Raw genomic sequence first — 25,781 nt, 5'->3', positions numbered from 1 at the left:
CACATCAAAGCAATTGTGGGTATTCGTCCTTTCTGATGCCTGAGTAATATTCCATTGTGTATATATACACCACATCTTCTTTATCCATTCATCAATGTTGAAGGACATTGTGGTTCCTTACACAGTTTGGCTATTGTGGACATTGCTGCTATAAACATTGGGGTGCAGGTGTCCTGTCGTTTCACTACATCTGTATCTTTGGGGTAAATACGCAGTAGTGCAGTTGCTGGGTCGAAGGGTAGCTCTATTTTTAACTTTCTGAAGAACCTCCACACTATTTTCCAGAGCAGCTGTACCATTTTTAAAGTTTTGGTAGAGTCCTTCACATTTTATAAATAATTTTTCAGCATTGTTTATATAGATTTATACTTGAATAATAGAGAAATGGACTGGGTGTAAAGTTGTAGATACTAACCTGAGCTTTTGTCACTGACTAGCTGTTGTATATTTGGCAGTTTGTTTAGAACTCTTATTTCTAGGTATTACTCTCCTCATAAATACAAGTTGAAAATTGGATTAGGGATGCCTGGATGGCTCAGCAGTTGAGCATCTGTCTTCGGCTCAGGGTGTGATCCCATTGTCCGGGATTGAGTTCTGCGTTGGGTTCCTTGTGGGGAGCCTGCTTCTCCCTGTGCCTTTGTCTCTGCCTCTCTCTCTCTCCCTCTCTCTTTTTCTCTGTCTCTCATGAATAAATAAATTAAAAAAAAATCTTTAAACAAAAGAAAATTGGATTAGATGGTATCTTCTAGATCTGTAATAATAATAATAGCTTATGTCGTTCAAATAACTTTCTTTAAGCCAGGCATTATACGACTTGACTTGTATTTAATCCTTATAACTCTATGAGATAGGTAATTTCCTCCTTTTCCAAATAAGTAAACTGAGACATATAGTGGTCGTGTGACTTGATTAAAATTATGCCCCTAGTGAATGTCATAGCTGGGATTTGAATTTAGAAAAGTCTGACTCTGTTCTTGTTGCTTTTAGTTCCTATGCAAGGCTGTGCCATTTCTTTATGTAGCTTTGGATTGATGGTGTCCAATAGTAGCTCTTTCCAAGTGGTAGTTATTCCAGAGCATTTATCAAGTACTTTCTGTATTTCAGGTACTGCGATTCGCAGAAAAAAACTTACCAGAATTCCAAAGGCCTTCCCTATCATTGCTACTTCTAACATCCTAGACTTGTTTTGTCTAATTTTAAACTTGATATAAATGTAAACACAGAATGTATTTTTTGTGTTCAGCATCATTTGCTTAAGTGTGTAAGGTTTGCACATATTACTACATGTAGCTTTTGTTAACTTTTTTCATTAATTTCCATTAACATGGTATTTCATTGTGTCGTGTGTATATAGATTTTCATTGTCAGAGTATTTTATTACGTGTATATAAAACAATTTAGATTTCCATTCACCTGTTGATGGACGCTTGGGTCTTTTGTAATTTTGAGTTACTATGAATGGTTCTGTTGTAAACCATTTCTTTCTTATGTTTTGGTGTACGTATATATGCATTTCTGTTGGGCATATACCCTCAAGTGAATTGCTGGGTCATAGGGTAGTTGTGGCTATAGTAGATACTTTCAGTCAGTTTTTCAGAGTGGTTATACAGCACCCCCCCACCCCCAAAAGTGGTTATACTAATTTTCACTTCCACTAGCACTTCACTTCCACTAGAGTCCTTGTCATTCCATATCTTTACCAGTTCTTGGTACAGTCTTTTAAATTTTTGTCCATTCTGGTGGATGTGTAGTGGTATCTTATTGGTGGTTTTATTTTGCATTTCCCCTTTTTGTATGCTTATTGCATTTGGATGTCCTTTTTTAATTTTTTAAATGAAGTAACTGTTATAGACTTGCCCACTTATTGATTGGGTGTTTGGTTGCCTTTTGCTTGATCTGTGAGAAGTTTTTACATTTTCTGGATACAAGCTTATTTTTTGATTTTGTATGTTGCAAGTATCTTCTCTGTAGATTGCCTTTTTCCCATTTTTAATGGCATCTTTTGATAAGCAGAAATTTCTAATTTTTAGTTCAGTTTGTCAATATTTTTCCTATGGCTTGTTTTGAAAAACTTTGCCTACCCCCAAAGTCATAGAAATATTCTCCAAAGCTACCTTTAGACAGTTTGCTGTGAAATGATCTTTCCCATTTATTTTATTTATTTATTAAAGATTTTGTTTATTTATTATTTACTCATGAGAGATAGAGGCAGAGACGTAGGCAGAGGGAGAAGCAGGCTTCTCGCAGGGAGCCCGATGTAGGACTTGATCCTGGCTCCCAGGATCATGCCCTGAGCTGAAGGCAGATGCTCAACCACTGAACCACCCAGGCATCCCTATCTTTCCCGTTTAGACCTGTAATTTGATTTTTGTGTATTATGTTTATCATGTTAAATTTCATTTTTCTTACATTAGATAGCAAGGGACTCAGTGTAGTTTATTAAAAAAAAAAAAAAAGTCCTATCCACATGGCTTGGCAGTGTCATCTTTGTCATAAATCAGATGCCTGCATAAGTATAAAGTATCTGAGAACTTTCTCTTTAGGGAAATGGCGCAATGATGCAATTATGCCTACCCAAGTATAATCATTACAGATTCATCAAACATGCATTGATGTTGGGGCATCTGGTTGGCTCAGTCAGTAGCGCATGTAACCCTTGGGTCATGAGTTTGAGCCCCATGTTGGGTGTAGAGCTTACTTAAAAAAATATATACTGATTGCCTACCATGTGCCAGATGATGTTTAAATGATGTAGATACAAAGATGATTAAGGCTTTGTTTGTATCTTTATGGAGTGTATAATCCATTTAATTCTTGACATATATGGTAAATAAATGCGATCATAACTAATCTGTTTCTCTGAATTGTCTCTAGTAAGTTGTGAGCAGACCAAAGGATATGTTTCTAAGAATATAGTAGATAATTGATCAGTGCTGGGTAGAAGAAATGCATCGCTACTAGTTTTCAGATGTTGGAAATGGACATACGGGGTTTATAAAGTTGCTGACGGGAAGAATCCTTATGTAACACAAACCTTGGTATCTTAGGCCCACAGTTGGTATCCACGCTTTGGGGAGCAACTATGTTTCTGATTTCAGGCTTTTTCCTAGAACTCAGAGAGGTAATAGTATGTATATATGTGGTTCACACACACATCTGTGGACTGTGATACTCCTCTGGGTCAGCACTCCATAATCAATCACAAACTATTTTTGTACTGAAACAAATGCATATTCATACTAAGTGGAATAAATCAAGGCCACAGTCTTCTGGTAGGTCAAGTTTTATTGTCAAGTGGATTTTAACACCTAATTTGTAAAAACAACTTTAAACTTTGAGGATATTTTTGGGTTTCTAAGGAAAGGATTTGTGGAAGGACACGTACAGCACAATTTGTAAGTGTGTGTATCGTCCACTATGGTCATATTGCCTCGGCTTGAGTCCTCACTCTTACCTTTGCCAGCTGATCTTTGGTAACTTCTGTACCTCTCTAAACTTACGTTTTCTCTTCAAGAAAATGGAGATAATATATAGTACTTGACATGGTTGTTATCAGAATTAATTGAGCTCATAGATGCAGAGCATGTAACAGCATCTGGTGTATAATAGGCACTCAAATATTAGTAACAGGAGACATGCTGTATTTTCAGTATTTGTCCTAATTGCAGAAAACTTTTCCATAAAGACTTATGCTGAGTTTTTGTGATTACTGTCAGGAAGAAGATTGTGAGAAAGCATTCTTCAAAATGGACAATGTACTTATAGATGACAGAAGAATACATGTGGATTTTAGCCAGTCTGTTGCAAAGGTTAAATGGAAAGGAAAAGGTATGTTGGTTCATCTTCCTCTGTGTCTGTTCACTGTGTGTGTGTGTGTGTATGCTTGTGCCTGCCTGTACCTCCTTTGCTGTAGAGATATTCATTAGGAGAAATGTTCATTGATCTGACTTCTGCCATTTATGGTTTCATGTAGCTACTAGCAAGAATCTAAGATACAGGGGAGTGTGAGTGTGTATTTAAGCTGATGGTGAATATATTTACTATCTTTGTATTATAAGTTACTTAAAATTACCCATTGCAAACATGGCATATTTGGAAAGTAATGATTTTGATGGTTGTGGTGGCTTGGTTCTTCTAGATGTAAAACATTAAGTAAGTTTTTTTTGAAGTTTGTTTTAGTTGTCCTATGGCACAAAATTGAAAAGGTGGTGTAAAAAACTTTTCATTCCTGCCCCTCATCTATCCAATTTCCCTTTCCAGAAGTAACCACTGTTACCTGTTCCCTATAAATTTTCCACATACATTCTTTGAATATACATATATATATATACATTTACTTACTTACTTACTTACTTACTTATTTATTTATTTATTTATTTATTTATTTATTTATTTAATGTTGGAATTTCCTTTTATTTTATGTTTTTTTCCATGTAGGTTTTATGTATATTTATAGGTTTTCTCCTTTAAAACTGCTTTTCTACCTTGCTTTTCATTTTAATAATCTAAGAGAGCAGTTCATATCCGTATATAAAGCGACATTTTCAAGTAGCTGCAGTGTTCTATTAAATGTATGTATCATAATTTATTGAACCAATCTTCTTAATGGACAGTGAAGTTTCTAATCTTTTATTCTTTTTTATACTATCCGTATGCATATGACATTTTCCACATACATGTATATGTGTGCCAGTTGAATTTCTGTAGTGGCTTGTCATGGGGGTTGAATATCTGTATTCTAATGTGAGTTTTTGATTTTTGCTGTAATATTTTTAAAAGGTTCGCTTTCACCATGTAATACTTAATTTTACCAGGAATTCTAGGATTACTTTCTTTTTCTTTTTTTTTCCTTCTTTTAATTTTTTTTTACTTTCTTTTCCTATATAACAGTTTTCTTTATTTCCCATGACTTTCATGAGTTGTGTTTTTTTTTTTTTTTTTTTTTTTTAATAGAGAAACAGCAGTACTTGAGGGTGATGTGCTGAATCATTTGGTAGATCCTGGTAACTTGTGGAAATTCAGAAAAAGGAGATACTATTAATGGCCAGAATAGGCAAGGAAGGCCCGCTGGAAGCTGTGACTCCTGTGGTAGGAGACAGTGACTTGGGTTGGGATTCCCTATTACTGTTGGTTTCTCCCATGAAACTTTCCTACAGTGGGAATACATGGCTAGATTTTGACACTGTTACCTATTTTGAGTGACTTGTGGAAACTAAATTTTAGTGGCATTAAGATGATATGTTTTTCATGTGGTAATTGTGGCTGTGTAAACAAAAGAATCAAAGAAGTATATACAGTAATGATGGATGAGCTGCTGGCATAATGAACTATAGTTCTGGTCCTGTGGTACTGCCAGATAGCTCTTCTATGAGGCTTTTCCCCCAAAAAAAGCTAATTTAATTTTATCATTTTGTATATGTATGAAACCAGTATAAATACAGTTCCTCATTACAGAGAAGGAACTTGAGGTATAATCTTGTGAAGTGATTTATTTAGGTCACATAAACTGATGATGTAAACAGGACTTAAGTCTAGTTTGCTTTTTTTCCCCTCTCAATTCTTCTTAACCCAGTTACCCACTGAAGAAGTGGTATTGCCTTCTTAAGTAGTTTCAATGTAGTTTATTTACAGTTTATTTTAAGTAAACTTCTTATTTTTTTCTAAAATGTCATATAGGAGGGGATCCCTGAGTGGCTCAGCGGTTTCGCGCCTGCCTTTGGCCCAGGGCGCGATCCTGGAGACTGGGATCGAGTCCCGCGTTGGGCTCCCGGCATGGAGCCTGCTTCTACCTCTGCCTGTGTCTCTGCCTCTCTCTCTCTCTCTCTCTCTCTCTCTCTGTGTGTGTGTCTATCATAAATAAATAAAAATAAATATTAAAAAATAAAAAAACAAAATGTCATATAGGAGACAGATACTTCAATTTCACATTAGCCGTCATCTTTGTTAATTTTGAAATAGTTGTATATATTATTTATATTTAATAAATTGAATAAATTTAATAAATTGAATATATACTATATACCATTCACAGTGCTAAGTACTTTCTCTTGTAGCTCTGTGAAATGTAGATATTATATTTGGCTTATAATGAAGAGAATATAATTGAGGTTTTTTTTAAGATTCTATTTATTCATGCATGAGAGAGAGAGAGAGAGAAAGAGAGAGAGAAGCAGAGACATAGGCAGAAGGAGAAGCAGGCTCCCTGTGAGGAGCCCAAAGTGGGACTTGATCCCAGGATCCCAGGATCACAACCTGAGCCAAAGGCAGACACTTAACCACTGAGCCACTCAGGTGTCCCGATAATTGAGTTTCAAAGAGGTGAAGTGGGTTACCTAAGACCTCCCATTAGAGTCAGAATTTGAACACAGAACTTCTAACTTTAATCTATTACTCTTTCTGTTATACCACAACTGCCTCATTCATCATGAAACTCCTAAAGACAAGCACAGAATCTCCTTTCAGTGATGAAGTGGTATCTTTTTATTATAGTTATTAGTGTTTTAACACATACAGTTATCTATTTCACATTTACATTATCTACTGGCCATTTTTGTTTCAGGAGCCTCTGGAATTATTACCAAGTAGATTCATCTTGGTTTTGATGTTTAGTCACTTCTTTTATTCCTATTCTCTCCTTTGTTTAAAGAACCTGATGATAGTCAAGGTTTATATAGGATTCATAATCAAAGTACCTCTGTGTGTACCTGTAGTTTGCTTTATTTGTACATTTAATCTTGGATTCTCCTGTCTGGAAGGATTTCATCATAGTAGCTGAGGGGATAGGAGAGGCAGGTCAGTCAGCAGGTCTGGGACATGGGTAAGGAACTGAATCTTCATCTGGTAGGAGACTAGGCCTGAGAGTAGAGGGGCTGCATAGGATGCTTTTTCCTAGCCCTGTCACTGAAGGCCAGTCAGGTCCTATTTTTCTGAAGGGGTTTTTGATTTCATTTTTGACAATTGGCAGGGAGTATAGGTGCCTTAGGCAAGAATTTCCAAAACAAAGATATTTCGTCATTGATATTGTTACCAACCCTTCCCTCTCACATCCTTTAGTGAACTTCTGTATACATTCCTGCTGTCCCCCTATCTGCTTGGTGCTCTGTTGAAATTTTGGTATTAAGTGCCTCATATGACAGATCAGAGAACTTTAAAGCCTCACTTCTTCCAAACTTCTAAGCCTTTCAGATCTCAGACTCCAGTCTCAAGCCCTCAATTTCCTTTGGACCTAATTTTCTCATGGGCTTAATGGCTCTACTTAAACACTGCATTATTTCCCAGTGAATATATTCACTATGTAATTTAGGATTTGAAAGTTTGATGTTGTAATACTCGCATATATCGTTAGGTGGCAGCATATGGCTACTTAGCAAAATGGGTATCTGATTTCATTTAAAATAGTAATGGAGAATGAATTACTATTTCTTTGTTATCTTCTTAGCCTTTTTCTGTCCACCAATATATATGTCGCTTATAAAACAATTGATATATTATGCTGCTTATAAATTAATTTTTGTTCTTTAATAAAGTAGGTGAGTTTTCTTACTAAGTCTTTTTTTCTTTTTTTTTTTAATAAATAGGTGGGAAATACACCAAGAGTGATTTCAAGGAGTATGAAAAGGAACAGGATAAATCATCTAATTTAGTCCTGAAAGATAAAGTAAAGCCCAAGCAGGAGTATCCTTTACAAGAACCAGTTAGTCAATATGTATAGATCATCCACCTAGTGTAGAGTACTGTGTGATATGTTATAAAAAGTCACAGTGTGTGGAAGACAAGATTCCTGAATCCAGTGGTTTGTGAAGAAGTCATTTAGTTTATTGTTAATCCCTTTTCACCATCTTACATATACTTCTCTTTTTCGGTATATTCTCTATTGTTTGGAGAAGGCTTTGGTTGAAAGAAATCTTAGCCTAATTCTTTCCTCCCTTACTTTTAGGTTAAGGTTAACACTTAATTCTGAAATCTTCAGGTAAGATTTGTATTTTGTATTTAATTGTAATATTTTAAATTCCTTGTTTTCAGAAATTTTTTTAATATAGCTAAGCTAAATTCTGGGTGTTAATTTTCCTCATAATGTTTAACTTCTTTGGAGATGGTAAATATGTAGATTAACATCCTGTTTTCTTACTTGACTAGGTTGCTCCTTTCAGCTTAGTACATTGTCTAGCAACAAATATTTATCAGGCTCCTATTTGTATGTAAAAATTGGCTTTTATAGGATTAAAACGAAATCCATTGACTTGACCATTTAATTTAGATTCTTCCAAGTTTTAGGTTGAGACAAGTAAAAATCAATGAAACATACTATTTACATTATGTCATTTTAATTTGTTCATTGATATTCTCATTATACATCTATCACTCTACACATTGCAAAAGTTATCTCTTTGTGATTCTTTCTGTAAATGGTTTCTTTGTTTCCTAATTTCTGTTGGTGTTTTAGGGATTCTCTTTTTCCCACACTGTCTTAGACATTTCTTTTCCAAGTATTCATCAAGGAAAGATGAGTATCAGGTTGACTTGTTATATACTCATTTTAAAAAATGTGTTGACAAAAAAAAAAAATGTGTTGACAGTCTACAATACATAAAGCATTGTAAAGTACAAGAGATGGATAAAGTCTGAAATATATTGACATGTTCAATATAAGGAGAGGGAGACACACCAAACAGTAAGCTAAGATTTGGTCTGAAAAGATGAACATTAGGAGGAATATGATTGAAATATTAAAATCATAAAAGGTGTGGATGGAAGTTGACATTTAACAAATCTTTGAAATTAAGTTTAGGCTAACCACTAGTAACTGCAGGTGGAAGAAGAGAAGTATGTAGGCCAAATGAAAGTAAGTACAGGCATAGAGTATAAAGTATGAGGAGATGTCTTTCATCTTTTCTCACAGAGGTAAGTAGTTCAGGAGGAAAAGAAAGAATATGCAGTATTAAAATGTTTTAAATTCAAGATGGTAGATTACTGAAATTTAAGAAAGGAAACCAGACATGTTTGAGAATAAATCTGTAGCTTAGTACTGTTCAATAGAACTTTCTACAGTGATGGAAAATATCTCCACCATCCGGTTTAGCTACTAACCACATGTGGTTTTTGAGCATGTGAAATGGACTGAGGAACTGAATTTTAAAGTTTAATTTTAGTTAAAATTTTTTTAAAGATTTTATTTATTTATGAGAGACACACACATACAGGGGGCCGGGGGCACAGACATAGGCAGAGGGAGAAGCAGGCTCCATGCAGGGAGCCCAACGTGGGACTTGATCCTGGGTCTCCAGGGTCACACCCTGGGCTGAAGACAGCACTAAACCGCTGAGCCACCGGGGCTGCCCAATTTTAATTAATTTAAACAACCACATATGGCTAGTATTGAACAGTGCCTGCTTTCAGTCTTTTGAAATCGATGGAGAAGACAGATATGTCCTGATACAAACCATTGTTAATCATTCTCAAACATAATATTGAACAAGAAAAGGGAAATTCTTGAATCTGACCCAGTAAGATAGTTTTTATGTTCTTGGTAATTGATAGATTTCATGTTAGCAAGGCATTTATAATCTCAGGTACAATAATACAGTGATAGAACATGTGTTTATAATATGTAAGATATATATATATATATATATATATATATACATGTTTTCCACATTGTATATTATATATTATGTGACTGTTACTATGACGAGGAAAAGAGATTGAGAAGGCAATCTTTTTTTTTTTTTTAATTTTATTTATTTATTCATGAGAGACACAGAGAGAGAGAGAGAGAGAGAGAGAGAGAGAGAGAGAGGCAGAGACACAGACAGAGGAGAAGCAGGCTCCATGCAGGGAGCCTGATGTGGGACTTGATCCTGGGACTCCAGGATCATGCCCTGGGCCAAAGGCAGGTGCCAAACCGCTGAGCCACCCAGGGATCCCTGAGAAGGCAATCTAATAATCAGATAAGTTTGAGGGTGTTTTTTTTTTTTTTTTTTTTTTTTAATCAAGTTAAGTTTTAAGTTAAAAAGGCATGGTGGAGATATGCTTTTATGGATCTCGAGAGAAAGAGAAGTTGTCATAAATTAGCTACTAAGCTTAAAAATAGAACAAAAGGAAAGGCAGGTTTAATTTGGCCAAGGTAGACCTCACGGAAGAATTGGGGAAAGAAAGATCACAAACGTGTGTTTAATTCAAAGGACTTTGGGAACATTTGACATCTACTATTGTTGACTATAGTAGTGAGTAGAAGATAGTGGGTAAGCAAGGGAAAAGAGATGAGACAAATTGTCTTGGTGGTATGAGAAATAATTAACAATTACTTATTTGGCATCTGTTGCACACCCAGCTTAGCAGTGAAACATAGCCCCTGCCCTCATAGATCTTGTGTTTTATTGATGGAGGGGGGATGACCAGAATAATTACTGTGACTCGAATATAAGTAGGTATAGTGTTGCAAAGAAGTACATTTGTGGGATATGGGGCTTATTGAGGTCAGGAGTCAGGGAAGACCCTCAGGTGACAATAAAAGAAGTGACATTAAAGCTGTACCTTGGGGCAGCCCGGGTGGCTCAGCAGTTTAGCACTGCCTTCGGCCCAGGGTGTGGTCCTGGAGACCCAGGATGGAGTCCCACGTTGGGCTCCCTGCATGGAGCCTGCTTCTCCCTCTGCCTGTATCTCTGCCTCTCTCTCTCTGTCTCTCTCATGATAAATAAATAAAATCTAAAAAATAAAAAATAGAGCTGCACCTTGAATATGAGGGGAGAGGAGGGAGGGCTAAGATGGGATGCTCTTTCCTCTAACTTGATCCATTGTTTAAGAAATACAATTCATCTTATATCCAGCACAGTCCAAGTACAGCTATTCACATGCATACATAATTTAAAAAAATGCCATGGTATTTTTATTAGATGCTGTATATTCTGTTTTCTATTTATTACACAGTGCTGGCTATGACCCACTTAATGGATTTTGGACAGAGGGAGCTGCATGTGTAAAGCAAAACAGTAAGGTAAAGTCCTGGGCAAGGGCTATAGAATTCATACCTGAAAAAGGAGAGGCTCCAGAAGCTACTCTGGAAACAGTGTGACATAGTATAAAGGAGAAAAGTTAGAGATAATGAAGTAGGAGTAGGATATGGTACAGACTGACTGGCCACCCTTTTTTTTTCTTTTAAGATGTTATTAAGAAAGAAAGAGAGCATGGGGGAGGGGCAGAGGGAGAGGGGAAGCAGGCTCCCCGCTGAGCAGGGAGCCCAGTGCGAAGAGGGTGGGGGGCAATCCCAGGACTCCAGATCATGACCTGAGCCAACGGCAGGTGCTTAACCAACTGATCCACTCACACGTGTCCCTGACTGGCCATCTTTAACCATCTTATAAAAAGCCAAGAGCACGTAGCATTTTCATATTCAGTCTTATATGGAAGTGACATGTCCCTGAGAAAGGCATAGAGCTATGATGTGGTGAAAACAAACCCGACTCTCTAGTCCTGAGGGAAGTGTGTTTGAGATTCCTCTAGTTGCACACGCCACTGAAACAGCTTTGCATGTTGGGCTTCCCCATGAGCTTTTTTTTTTTTAACCACTATTCTGGCCCTTGTCAGCCTTCCTCAAATACTGTTCTAGGATTTGAGATTATTTTCAACAGGGGGTATGATTATTTTGTATTTTCTCTTCTAAGGGATGATAAGTATATCAGAGAAATTATTTATCTCTTTTTTAAAACACATTATCATAATATTTACAACACATTTATGTGAAATTAAAACAAGATTCACTCATATCTATGAATGTTGAGTCACTGAAACTACTATGTCAACTACACTTCAACTAAAAAAGATTCACTCACAGTTTACCATCTAGACAAATGATACCTTTTTTTGTTGCTTCTTTCGTATCTTGATCTTTTATGTTTTGTGAAGTTAAAATTACCACATGGTGTAGATAATTTTTATTTCTAGCTTTTTTCACTTTTAATTTTTCATAGCATTCATTTATCATTGCTAATAACTTTCTTTGTAATAATATATCCTGTTGAAGTTCTACAATATATTTAAGAATGTCTTCTTTATTACTAGGCTTTTTGTTACTCTAAGTTTCTATTATAAAAAATAATTGTTATACATACCTTTGTTTAACAAATTAGTACTTCAAAAGAGGAGTAACACGAATATACCTTTTATCTCCTATAGCTCTTCTGGCATTATCCTAAATTTTTCCAGTGAAACATGTGTCTTATTTTCTAAGTTAAAATTTTTTTCATTACTGAAAAACATGTTTCCTTATTTTTTATGGCTACTTAGATTTTCATTTGTGGATGTAGTTTTTTTTGTCATCCATATTTTTTGCCCACTCACTTGCCAATTGTTAATTGTTTATTTAGGGCCTGGGTTCTATTTTTCTTGAAAGAAAATGTGAGTTAGTTTTGTTTTAGAAATACACTGTGAGATGCTTTTTGCTTTAAAAAGTTAGGTTTATCGGGCAGCCCGGGTGGCTCAGCAGTTTGGCGCCTGCCTTCAGCCCAGGGTGTGATCCTGGAGACCCGGGATCGAGTCCCACGTCGGGCTCCCTGCGTGGAGCCTGCTTCTCCCCCTGCCTGTGTCTGTGCCTCTCTCTCTCTCTGTGTCTCTCTCATGAATCAATAAAGAAAATCTTAAAAAAAAGAAAAAAGTTAGGTTTATCCTCGTAGTCTCCTTTGTTTACCAGATTCTTGATGTTTTGATGTATTATCAGTGTCAGTTCTCACATCTTTCCTTAACTAGCTGCTACAGTGCAAAATATGATCTTATACTGGATGAGCAAGCAGAAGATTCAAAATCCAGTCACTCACACACAAGTAAAAAACACAAGAAGAAAACTCGTCACTGCTCTGAAGAAAAAGAAGATGAGGACTATATGCCAATCAGAAATACTAATCAGGTACTTGTAATGTCCAGCCTTTGCTGTAGAGATAAATATTTTATCCCTCTGTAAATTACTTTTTAGTGACATAAGATAGAGGGTAAGGGTATAGTTCTGGACAAGGTGAGTATATTCCTAATTCTAGAACGTAGAATGATTTCACTGGGTAATGGACTTTAATTTTCAAGAATATGTAACACAAATGATAAAAGATTGTTTTCAAAGTAACTAAATATATCATTCAGTTCCCTATTGTGAAACAAGAGTGATTTCTGAACCTGTAGACACTTACTTATTCCCATCAGAAGCAAGTGTGGTTATGCCAAAAAAAAGGCTCATATGTCATTTTAATTATCACCACGTTATGGGTAATACTTGTAGCTCTTGAGGTTTTAAGACCTGTGAAATATTTATGCCCTTACATATTGTGTATCTGAAATATATCATCCCAAATACATTCTTGAACAATACATATTCCTTTCTTTTTTTATTTGAGAGATAATGTGTGTACCATCATGAACAGGGGGAGCTGCAGAGAGCTAAGTGAACTCCCCACTGGGCACAGAGCCTGATAGTCCCAGGACCCTGGGATCATGGTCTGAGCCAAAGTTGAAGTCAGATGCTTAACCAACTGAGCCACCTAAGTGCTCCAACAATAATACATTTTCTCAGACAGTGATACTAATAATTCCTTAAAGAAAATTGATTCTAGAGAGAAGTCATTTCCAGCCTGCATTTTGGCTTTCAGTTAAGTGAAGTGCAAATTACATGACAGCCCCTTACTTTTGTGTTACCACTAGAGGACTTGAGCTGGGCCTGGTGTTTAAGGAGATTTTAGTAGGCAGAGATGAGAGAAAATTCAAGGTGGTGAGAATGGCACGTCAAGCAATGACCCAGAGAAGGAGAGATGTAGTATGGTTGGCAAAGTGCAGGATTGGCTTCAGAGAAGCTAGGTGTAAATTTCTGTGCCACTAGCCATTGATGTGGCCTCAACAGGTCACTTAGCTTTCTGAGTCACAGTCTCCTCCTCTGTGAAATTGAGATTATACTTATCTCACAGGTATGTTAAGATTAAATGAAGAAATATGTGTGTGTACTGGCTGTTATTTTACTGTTACAGTTATATTAATGTGTTTTAAATTGGAATAGTTTCTGTGGTAAGGCCATTCACTGAATTCATATTTCAATTAATTTGTTTCTTTTCAGTGTTTAGGGATTGCTTTAAATATATCTATATCTATCTATATATTATAGTTTAGATTTTTTTACTTATTTAATAGAGGAGTAGGAGCAGGGGGAGGGGCAGAAGGAGAGGGAGAAGCGGCTCCCTGCTGAGCAGAGGGCCCAATGCAGGACTCAGTCCAGGACCTGGGGATGATTACGTGAGCCCTAAGGTAGACTCTTAACTGACTAAGCCACCCCGGTGCCCTTTAAATAATTTTTTGTGTGTTTTGTAGTTTTAAAAATTTCTTGTGTGGTTCCAAAGTAAAATCTACAAAGTGGTATGTACAGAGAACCTAGATTCTATTCCTGCCCCATCCTCCTTCTCTTCTGCCCCCAAGGCAACCACTCAGTGTGTTTCATGGGTTGTTTTCACTTTTAAAAAATTCCAACAGGTATATATTTTATATATATTCTTAGTTTCCTACATTCTAGATAGCAAATACTCTTACTCTTGTGGACCTTTTTTCCATAGTCTTTTTGCCATTTAAAGAGTGCCATCATTTATGCCCCACCCTCAGCTTTTAAGTCACACCTTTCCTCTGTTACTCAATTCTCTAACTAATATGCACATGAATCAGTGACAGCTGACATGAGCTTTGTGCTTACAATTGTGAAGTGGATACAGTTTTCCCCATTTCACAACAGAGAAAGTGAAAACTGAAGCGTTTAAACAATTTGCTTGGTTTTACATAGCTGTTACATAGAGCCACAATGTAAATCCAGACTTGTACCGCTAGCCACTCTGCTGCTGCTCTTATCTGGAGTATATTCCTGGCAGTTTTCTCTCTTAAATGCTATAATTATTCTAATATAATTTATTCCCTACTGTAATATTCCAGTGTGATCTAACTGGTACATTTCCTTCTTAATTCCTGTGCTATATTTATTTAGCCTAAGACTACCCCAGTCTTTTGAAATGGTGGCTATATCACATTTCTCTGAATACTTAGCATGTTTTCCACTAAAATTCCTTGATCTTCACCCTCCCATGTCACCTCCCCCGCTATGTGTTGCTTTTAGCTATGACTTCTCATCCTGCACTTATATGTGGAATCTTCAGTGAATTTAGGCCTGAGATACATGTTGGTGTATTTGAAATAATCACAGGTCTAAGAAATCCAAAATCTGGCTGCATTTTAAGTCTGTGATTCCCCCTTCCTTTTTGTGCATCTTTTTTTTTTTTTTTTTAAGATTTTATTTACTCATGAGAGGGACAGAGAGAAAGGCAGAGACAAAGGCAGAGGGAGAAGCAGGCTCCCAAAAGGGATCCTAACACGGGACTTAATCCCAGGACCCCAGGATCACAACCCTAGCAGAAGGCAGACACTCAACCACTGAACCACCCAGCTGTCCCTGGTGCATCTTTTTTATCCTGCTGTTTGATTACTTAAAACTTTACACTAGCAAATAGTTTTCTTTTTTGAAATGAAGTAAAAGGCACCAAGTAGTTTTTTTGGGGGAATGTTGTTAGTATTTTAAAAATAATTTTAGCCGTGGCTGGGTGGCTCAGTCAGTTTAAGTGTCTGCCATTGGCCCAGGTCGTGATCTTGGGGTCCTGGGATCAAGCTCCACATTGGGCTCTCTGATTATCAGGGAGTCTGCTTCTCCCTCTGTGTGCTCGTGCTCGCGCGCTCTCTCTCTCAAATAAATTTTTAAGAAGTAAAATAATTTTAAATTAATTGACAGTTATAAAATTATTAAGATCTAAATCTCCTAATTTTATTTCTTCCCTCAAAGCATATTAAAGCAAATGTTTTTTGATTATATACTTTGATTTAGTAATATAAGTATACTAATTTTTTTATTTTCTTTCCAATAAAATAGCATCTGTATTTAAGATATTAATGGGCCCATTTTTTTTGTATTCTTATTTTTATCCTTTTGATTTCATTCTCAAAAATATAATCATTAAAGGGAATTTTCAGTACTAAGTTATTTTCAGGTATAGCTCAGATTTTCCTATTTGTTGGTATTTTGCTTCGTGAGCCTAGTTTCCTAAGGTTTTAACTTATTTCTTTAAGTTCTTTGTTTTTTTATTGAGTGATAGCCTTACTGTTCAGTTTGAAAACTTCTGTTTAATTTTTCCATCTCATGTCTTGATTCCAAAGATGGTTACTATATTGCTGAGGTTTGGGTTTTACTGGGGTTCCAGGAAGTGAGTTTTCAGCTGTGGGTTGGTTACCTGGCTGAGAAGTATTCATATTGGTTGTCAGTCCTCCTCTGTGGCTTTCATAGGTGTTTGTTATTCTTATAATTGGGGCTCTGTTTTTGCCATCATTTTAATTAGTTAGTGTTACTTTGTTGATTTAAACTAAATCTTTTAATTTTAGAGGCCTGAACAAGGATAGCTTTTAGTTTAGATTGTTTTGGACTGCTTTACATGAAATCATTGGATAGATTAAGGTGATTCCTTTATTTAAATTGGCCATTTTATGGTGTTTTCTTTCTTTTTTAGCCACATGCTAGTTTAATCATTTTGTCCTATGTCTTAAGTGTATAGAATTGCAGAATTGCTTAGTCTGTACTGGAAAGGGCATAAGAGCTCATCTGATTAATTCCCCTCACCTTAGATGTAGAGATCCTGACCCCAAAGACCTGTGGCCCTTCACAGTTTAATGAAAGAGCTAGAATTTTAACATTATTTTAATTCATTCAGGTATGAGGTTTTTTTTTCATTCTGTACTCTCCCCTTTTCAACTTTATTTTACTTTTTTTTTTTTTTAATATTTTATTTGAGAGAGTGAGTGAGCACAAGCAGAAGGGAAGAGCAGAGGGAGAGGGAGAAGCACACTCCCCATTGAGTGGGGAGCCCCATGTGGTGCCCATCTCAGGACCCTAGAATTATGACCTGAGCCAAAGGCAGATGCTTAACAGATTGAGCCACCCAGGCGCAATCCCCATTTCTATTTTATTTTATTTTATTTTATTTATTTTATTATTTATTGTATTTATTTATTTTATTTTTAAAAGATTATTTATTTATTTATTTATTTATTCATGAGACACAGAGAGAGAGAGGCAGAGACATAGGCAGAGGAAGAAGCAGGCTCCATGCAGGGAGCCTGATGTGGGACTTGATCCTGAGACTGCAGGATCATGCCCTAGGCCAAAGACAGGCGCTCAACTGCTGAGCCATCCAGGCATCCCTTATTTTATTTTATTTTTAAATATTTTATTTATTCATGAGAGACAGAGAGAGAGAGACAGAGACAGAGACATAGGCTGAGGGAGAAGCAGGCTCCATGCAGGGAGCCCAGTGGTGGGACTCGATCTTGGGACTCCAGGATCACGCCCTGAGCCGAAGGCAGATGCTTAACCATGAGCCACCCAGGCATCCCATCATTTCAATTTTACATCTGTTTACTGATTAATTAAATAATGATCTCTAACCTGTATAGATCTCTTGAGTCTCAGTTTCCTTATTTCTAGAATGAGGGTAATGTACTCCAAAAGCACTTAGCATTGTTCTAGCAAATACTCCAAGAAGATTTGTTCTGATATGGCTTCATCGAGCCACCTGACCTTTTCCCATGCACATGATGCTGATTCTTCCTTGCTTTTCACTTGTCACTTCCACTCCGTGCATTAACCTTCTTGTAGCCAATCCACAGCCAAACTCACCTGTTCTTTGATGTTCATCTCAAGTCCTAACTTCTCTGTTGAAACCTTCCCTGGTAAATCTGATCTCAAGTTTATTTACACATCTCCTAAATGGCAAAGACCATTTGAACCGAGAGCTGCCTGACTTTAAAGCTTGTGTAGCTTTGAAAAATACTCCAAGGGACGCCTGGGTAGCTCAGCTGTTGAGCATCTGCCTTCAGCCAGGGCATGATCCTGGGGTTCTGGGATCAGGTCCCACATCAGGCTCCCTGAATGGAGCCTGCTTCTCCCTCTGCCTATGTCTCTGCCTCTCTCTTTCTGTGTCTCTCATGAATAAATAAAATCTTAAAAAAAAAAAAAAAATACTCCAAGTAGGAGAGGTTTTAAGGTTTCAGTGCATTTCAGATTTTTAGCTTCCTCAAGTTTTTCAAAGAATTAAGTACTGTATAATCGTTTATCTCTTATTTTAAACACTGAAAGCACTTAAGTGCCTATTTTTATAATTACTGAAGATTTTATAGTTATATACCAGTTAGTAGTCTCCACTTTCAGAGTTCATGATCTCAGCCAATACAGGAATTAAGTATACAGACAGAATAGTACATAGATTTTTTTACATTTTGTATATGTTACAGGAAGCACAAAAAGTTATTTTATCTAGGGCTGTCATATTTTGCTAGAAAATAGTTGGTAAAGGGTTAAACCAAATACTCATTTTTCTACCTCTGTAACTCTTATGGAATTACAGGAACTATTAGGATTGTGCAGGAAATCATGAATCAGCTTATAAAGCTGTATTCCATAAACACTGATTATAACAATCATGTTTTTTTTTTACTATTTTTTTTCTTTATTTATTTATGATAGTCACAGAGAGAGAGAGAGAGAGAGAGGCAGAGACACAGGCAGAGGGAGAAGCAGGCTCCATGCACCGGGAGCCCGATGTGGGATTCGATCCCGGGTCTCCAGGATCGCGCCCTGGGCCAAAGGCAGGCGCCAAACCACTGCGCCACCCAGGGATCCCTAACAATCATGTTAGATCTATTTTCACATGCTACAATCTCCATGCCAGGTATAATGTACAATATCTAGACAATATATGGAATAATTATGAATCCTTTGCTTAAAACCCAGTCCTTAACCGTGGGTATTCATCACTCTAGATTTTAAACCTTGACATTTATATCTCTTATAATAATGTCTGTGGTGATAGAGTTGGAACCCTTGGGAGTTCAATCCTTAGGATTTTGCCTTTCCTTTGAGAGAACTCTCTTAAGGAAGTTAAATTTTATGAACTGTCTTTTGAAAGATCATTGCTCTGGTCTCTTTAGATTTCAGCCTCTTGTTCAGATACTCATTTTATTTTACTTTTTTTTTAATTTTTATTTATTTATGATAGTCACATAGAGAGAGCGAGAGAGGCAGAGACACAGGCAGAGGGAGAAGCAGGCTCCAATCACCGGGAGCCCGACATGGGATTCGATCCTGGGTCTCCAGGATGGCACCCTGGGCCAAAGGCAGGTGCTAAACCGCTGCGCCACCCAGGGATCCCCTATTTTACTTATTTTTTTAAGTAGGCTCCATGCCCAGCGTGGAGCCCAGTGCAGGGCTTGAATTCACGACCTTGAGATCAGGACCTGAGCTGAGGTCAAGAGTCAGACACTTAACCAACTGAGCCACCCACGCTCTCCTGAGATACTTGTTTTAATTAGGAATAGAACATAAACAGAAATAGAATTGTTGTAACTAGCCCTCTTCATGTGGGAAAATTTCTACTGTTACTTAATTAGTAAGAATAGAATTTAGAGGCACCTGGATGGCTTACCTGCTTAAGATTCTCTCTCCTCCTCTGCCCCTCTCTATTTGTCTCCCTCTCCCCCTCCCCTTCCTCTCTTAAAAAAAAAAAAAAAAACAACTTAAGGGCAGTGAAATTTCCCATTGTTTCTTTTTCTTTTTCTTTTTTTTAAAGATTTTATTTATTTATTTGAGTGAGAGAGAGTGTGAGCTGAAGGAGAGGCTGAGCAGGAAGCTCGATGTGGGGCTAGATCCCAGGATCCTGGGGGCATGACTTGAGCTGAAGGCAGTTGCTTAACTGACTGAGCCCCCCAAGAGTCCCTTTCTCATGGTTAACTCATTTTAAAAATATGTAAATAAATCATTTTATTTATTATTTTTTAAAAGATTTATTTACTGGGATGCTTGGGTGGCTCAGCCACTGAGTGCCTGCCTTCAGCCCAGGGTGTGATCCTGGAGTCCCGGGATTGAGTCCCACAACGGGCTCCCTGCATGGAGCCTGCTTCTCTCTCTGCCTCTGTCTCTGTGTGTCTCTTATGAATAAATAAAATCTTAAAAAGAAAAAGATTTATTTACTTATCAGAGAGAGGACAAGTGCATGCAAACATGCAGGGGGAGGGGCAGAGGGAGAGAATCTCAAGCAGACTCCCCTTTGAGTGCAGAGCCTGACATGGGTCTCCATCCCATGATCCATGAGATCATGACCTGAATCAAAACCAACAGTCAGATGCTTAACTAACTGAGCCACTCATGCACCCCAAGAAATGATTTTAATAAAAAAAACAACCTAATATAAACAAGGAAAATTTGAGGATTTGGAGAGGAGCTTATAAAATAAACACTTGAAAAATACTCAGACCAAAGTATGCAGTATCTGTTTTCTTTTTAGACTGATTTGTCTAAAACCTTTTCTGGCTTTGTTATTTAAATGTCTTCTTTATTAGGGTTTTTATGGGAATTTTGTAATCCCATTGCAGATAATTGGAGAATGGAGCAGGGGGAGATAAAAAGGTGACCAACCATAATCAGAATTCTTGGTATGATTTTCTCTAAAGGCTTGTTCTAATTTCAGTTGGGCGATTTCAGTTCTTTGTGTTTGAATCTGATCTTTCAGTTCAGCTGAAGTGGTAGAAACAAAGCAATGAGACTGATAAGAAAAATGATTTAAGTCTGTTTTTGAATATTTTTGCTTTCTGATTTACCAGATTCTTGGCATTAGTGGTAGTGTTCAAATTTGAGCTTTTATAGCTGCTTGCTAATAGTAGACTTTCTAAGTGTTACTAACTGACAGTACCTACAAAATGATTATTTTATGGAGTCACTTGTAAATCTCTATCCATTCCTTTGACAGGATATCTACAGAGAAATGGGGTTTGGTCACTATGAGGAAGAAGAGAGCTGCTGGGAGAAACAAAAGAGTGAAAAGAGAGACCGACCTCAAAACCGAAGTCGTAGCCGATCTCGAGAAAGGGACGGCCACTACAGTAACAGTCATAAATCCAAATACCAAACTGACCCCTACGAAAGAGAACGGAGTAAAAAGAGAGACCGAAGCAGGAGTCCCAAGAAGTCCAAAGATAAAGAAAAATCTAAGTACAGATGAAAGATGAAGAATCAGACATGAGTGGCTAATGTAATTATTATTGTCTAACTTACAGCACCAGATATTCAGATTTTGTGTCAAAGCAGTTAAAGACTCTGTTATTTTTTTTTCCCCACTAGGGTCATGGCCCTTTTTGATTGATACTGATGGTATAGGGCACAGAAAGACAATAAAAACCTGAACATTTTCTTTGTGTACTTTTTTTACACTAAATTTTATTGTTATACATAAACAGTAGTGTTCATTTTTAAAGTCTTTCACATTTTCCACTCTTTTTTAAATTAAGTATTTCATACCTACAGAAATTCACAGACATGTATATATATGGCATAAAGAATAGTAAATATTTGTGTATCCATGAGCCAGCTGTAGAAATAGAGTATCCCCTGCATTTTAGAGACTCTCTATGTGCTCTTTCCTCAAGTGATGATTATGCTGAATTTTGTATTTGTCATTCTTTTGCTTGTTATAGTTTTACAACATATGTATGTATTCCTAAATAAAATGTTAAATTTTGTATGTTTTTGAATTTTATATAAATGACATAATGTATGTTTACTTCTGTGACTTTCTTTTTTTTGACTTAGTATTTTTAGAGTCATTCATTTTTATTGCTTTGTAGTATTGTATGAATAGACCACAATATATCCATTCTTCTGTTCATGGACATTGGAATTGTTGGTTTGTTTTTGGTTTTGTTATTACAAACAGTGCTGCTATGAACATTCTGTATCTAGGAGTGATCTTGCTTGCTCACATGGTATGGATATCTTCATCTTTACAAGGTAATGCCAAATTATATTCTGCAGTGGCTGAACCAGTTTATACCCCGACCAGCGCTATGTGAGTTACTTTTGTTTCACATCATCTCTACCACTTCTTAGTTTTAGACTTTTAATTTTTGCCGATTTAGTGGATGCTTAGTGTGGTACCTTCTTGTGGTTTCCAGCAAGAAGACTACTATTATTTTTATATTTATACTTCTGTATGTAGCTTGTCCTTTTTCTCTGGCTGCTTTTAAGGTTTTCTCTTTATCACTGCTGTTAGGCAATTTGATTATGATGTACTTGGTGTAGTTTGTTTTCATGTTTCTTTTGCTGGGGCTGTTTACCTGTGGGTTTATGGTTTTCACCAAGTTTGGAAAAGCTGCGGGTATTACTTTTTTCTGTCCCACCCCTCCTCTTACCCTCTCCTAAGACTCTAGTGACTTGTATATTGGGCCATTTGAAATTGTCACACATTGCACCAATGCTCCATTTGGGTGAAATCTTTTTCTCTATTCTGTGTTGAATAGTTTTCATTGCTGTGTCCTCAAGTTCATTAATCTTTTCTCCTGAAGTATCTAATTTCTGTTAATCCCATCCAGTGTATTTTTTTACCTCAGATGTAATTTTTTTAATTTTAGAAGTTCCATTTGAGTCTTTTTTATATCTCCCGTGCCTTTCCTTTTAACAGGCTCATGTTTTCCTCCATTTCTTTTTTTTTAAACACCTTGGAGTCATTAATCATAGCTGTTCTATTGTACTTGACCATTCTGTCATCTGTGTCATTTCTGGTCTGTTTCTATTGATTGATGTTTTTTTCCCCCCACCTCTTGCTGAGTTGTAATTTACTTTGCAGGCCTGGTAATTTTTGGATTTTACATTGTCGTGTACTAGAGTTTTTGTATTCCTTTAAATATGTTGAGCTTTTTTCTAGAACATAATTAAGTTACTCGGATACAGTCTGATTCTTTCATAGCTTACTTTTAAGTTGAATGAGGTCAGACCAGAAGAGCTTGTAGGGCTAATTTGGCTCACCACTGAGGTTAATACCCTTCTGAATAATCTCCCCTATGCTTAATCTCATCTGAGTTTTCTCCTCTTTGGCTGTTGGGAACAAGAATTATTTTGAGCCCTATCTGAACTCCTAGGCTGTGCTGCTTGTTCTTTTCTGGTGTTTTTTCCCCACTTTTGGGTGGTTTCCTCATGTGTATACACTGATGAGTATTCAGCTGAAGACTCAGACAAACCCTCTGTAGATCCAGAGCTCTCCCTCTCTAGTTCCCTCCTCTTTACAGTACTCTGCCCTACAAACTTTATCTGGGCTCCCCCAATGCTCCCCCCACCCCACCCCCAGACTCCCAGGCTCTTCAGATTCACATCCCTGTCAGAGTGCTACAGTGTGGAAACCACACAATAAGCTCAGGCAATTGTCGCTTCCTTGTTTGTTTCCCTTCTCTCAAGAGTCACTGTTCTGCACTGGCTGTTGTCCAGCGTCTGAAACACTTTGTAGTATATATTTTGTACAGGTTTTTAGTTGTTTAAGATGGAGAAGGTAAATTCTGCTCCCTCACTTCTTTGTGGCCAGAGTGGAAATCTCACTATTTAAATTTGCATTTCCTAAATGCTAACAAGGTTGAGTATCTTCGTATATATTATAGTCATTCCTGATTGTTCTCAGTGAGAAGTTGTACATGTCTTTTGCCCATTTTATGTGAAGTTACTTTTTTCTTAAAGAATTCTTTAAAGAGTTTTTCTTTTGGATTGAGGGCACTAATCCATTTTTACTGTTAGATGTTGTAAACATTTTCTATCAGTTTGTGGCTTATTTTTTCACCTTTTTTACTGATGCCCTTGGAAGAGCACAAGTTATAAATTTCCCCTCAGTTTTATAATGTGAAAAATGTCCTACATATATAGAAACATGAAAACAACATCCATATACCCTACATACAAATTTAACAGTCCGTAACACTTTGTTGTTGAACAATTTGTAAGTAAATTGAAAGCATCATGACCTTTCACTTTTCTGTATTTCACCATGCATTTCTTTAAAAGCAAGTGTCCTATATAACCACAATATTATTATTATACTTAAGAAAATTAGCAGTAAGGGCACCTGGCTGGCTCAGTCGGTAGAGCATGTGACTCGATCTCAGGACCATGAGTTGCAGCCCCACGTTGGGTGTAGAGATTACTTAGAAAAGTAACAATAATCTCATATAGTCTATTTGAATTTCCCTGATTGTCCCAAGAATATCATTTTTAGGTGTTGATTTGTTTTTAAACCCACAAACTCAAGGCTCATGAATTGCATGCTCTTACCATTTTATTAATCCAGAAGAATTTCTTCCATCCATCCCACCTCTTTTTTTTTTTTTTAATGGCATTGACATTTTGAAGAATTCAAGCCAGAATATGTCATAGAATGTTTCAGATTCTGGAAATTATTTGATGGTAACTTCATGGTATCTCCTAGTTCTTCTCTATTTCCCATAAACTGGAAGTTAGTTCTAAATGTTTGATTAGAATTAGGTTATATATTTTAGGCAGAAATTGAATGTCCGATATATTACCCTTCGTGTGTTTGTGCTTTTTGTATTTTAAGAAATCCTTAATAAAGATATTCTATATTCTAAAAGTTGTAAGTGGAGCTTTGTTTTTTACATTTAAATCTTTAATCTACATTGTATGTGTGTATGTATATGGTGTTATAATGAAAAAGCCACTTAAAAAATATATATGGATACAACCAATTGTCCAAACCCGTTAGTGAATGGTTCATCTATTCCCTGTTGATCTACCCTTCTACCTCTGTCATATGTTTCCATATATGTGTGGATTTTGCTTCATAAGTTCTCTATTCCATTGGTTTACTGTTTATCCCACTACCAGTACCAAATGTCTACATTTCTATGACTATAGAAAGTATTTAAGCAAGTACCCCGCAGCCGTTTTATTAGTAATGCCTGTACCCTTTGTTTTGTGCAATTTTGGAATCAACTTCCCTGGTTTCCCAAAAAATTGTTTGGGGATTTTAATTGCATTTGCATTCAAACAATAGAAATTTTCATGGAAAAAACATTATAATATTGTACTCAAAAATAGCATAGCCCTCCGGTTCTTGAACCTTTTAGAATTTTCCTTACAAAGTTTTTATACTTCTTTTGTTAGATTTACTCCTAGTTTCTGTACCTTTCATGAATAAGGTTCTATTTTGTTCTATTATAAATAGTATCTTTTAAACATGATTTTGTTTCCTGACTTACGAGGTTAACCTTTCTTTCACTTTATTTTGAGATAATTTAAGATTTACAGAGGGGCACCTGGGTAGCTCAGTCCGTTAAGCATCTGCCTTCAGCTTGGGTCATGACTTCAGGGTTCTGGGGTCAACCCCTGTGTCAGGCTCCCTATTCAGTGGGGAGTCAGCTTCTCCTTTGCCTCTGCCCCTCCCCCTGCTTGTGCTCTCTCTTTCTCAAATAAAATCTTAAAAAAAAAAAAAGATTTATGGAAACATTACAAAAATGAAAATATGGAACGCTAATTTTTACATCATTCTTGTTCAGCGTCTGTGCTAATATCTAGGTCCAATTCCAGTATATGTGCTCCTGAAGTGAAGACAAGTTATGTTTTTGATTACTCCTTTTATATCCAGCCATTTTACTAAAGTCTTATATTTAGAATTTGGCTAGGGTTTTTGGGTTCTTTTACATGGACAATAATGTTATCTGCGAATACATTGTTTTTTTCTTTCCCCATTCCTATTTTAAAATTATTTTAAAACATACATACATATATACTTATTTGTAGTGGTGGTGTTTTTGTGCTTGCTGGCTACAAGTTCTAGTCCAGTGATGAAGCTGGCCTATAATTTTCCTTTTTTGTGTTGCTCTTTGAATTCTTACTGAATTCTATTTTT

At 36.6% G+C, this 25,781-nt stretch overlaps 1 protein-coding gene across 1 annotated transcript in view; it reads left to right on the top strand.

Moving 5' to 3' along the window:
* PPIL4 (peptidylprolyl isomerase like 4) overlaps positions 1–24,503 on the top strand; it is a 47,170-nt gene extending 22,667 nt beyond the window's left edge. The window contains exons 10-13 of the mRNA XM_077896476.1: positions 3,717–3,828; positions 7,578–7,674; positions 12,751–12,898; positions 20,850–24,503. Coding sequence (XP_077752602.1) covers positions 3,717–3,828; positions 7,578–7,674; positions 12,751–12,898; positions 20,850–21,101 — 609 coding nt within the window. The 3' untranslated portion in view covers positions 21,102–24,503. The remainder of the gene's footprint in view (positions 1–3,716; positions 3,829–7,577; positions 7,675–12,750; positions 12,899–20,849) is intronic.
* The last annotated feature ends 1,278 nt before the right edge of the window (positions 24,504–25,781 follow it).

Source organism: Canis aureus, chromosome 1 (assembly GCF_053574225.1).
Source record: "Canis aureus isolate CA01 chromosome 1, VMU_Caureus_v.1.0, whole genome shotgun sequence".
NCBI lineage: Eukaryota > Metazoa > Chordata > Mammalia > Carnivora > Canidae > Canis > Canis aureus.
The sequence above is the reverse complement of the archived record's forward strand: the minus strand, read 5'-3'. Positions and strand labels throughout refer to the sequence as shown.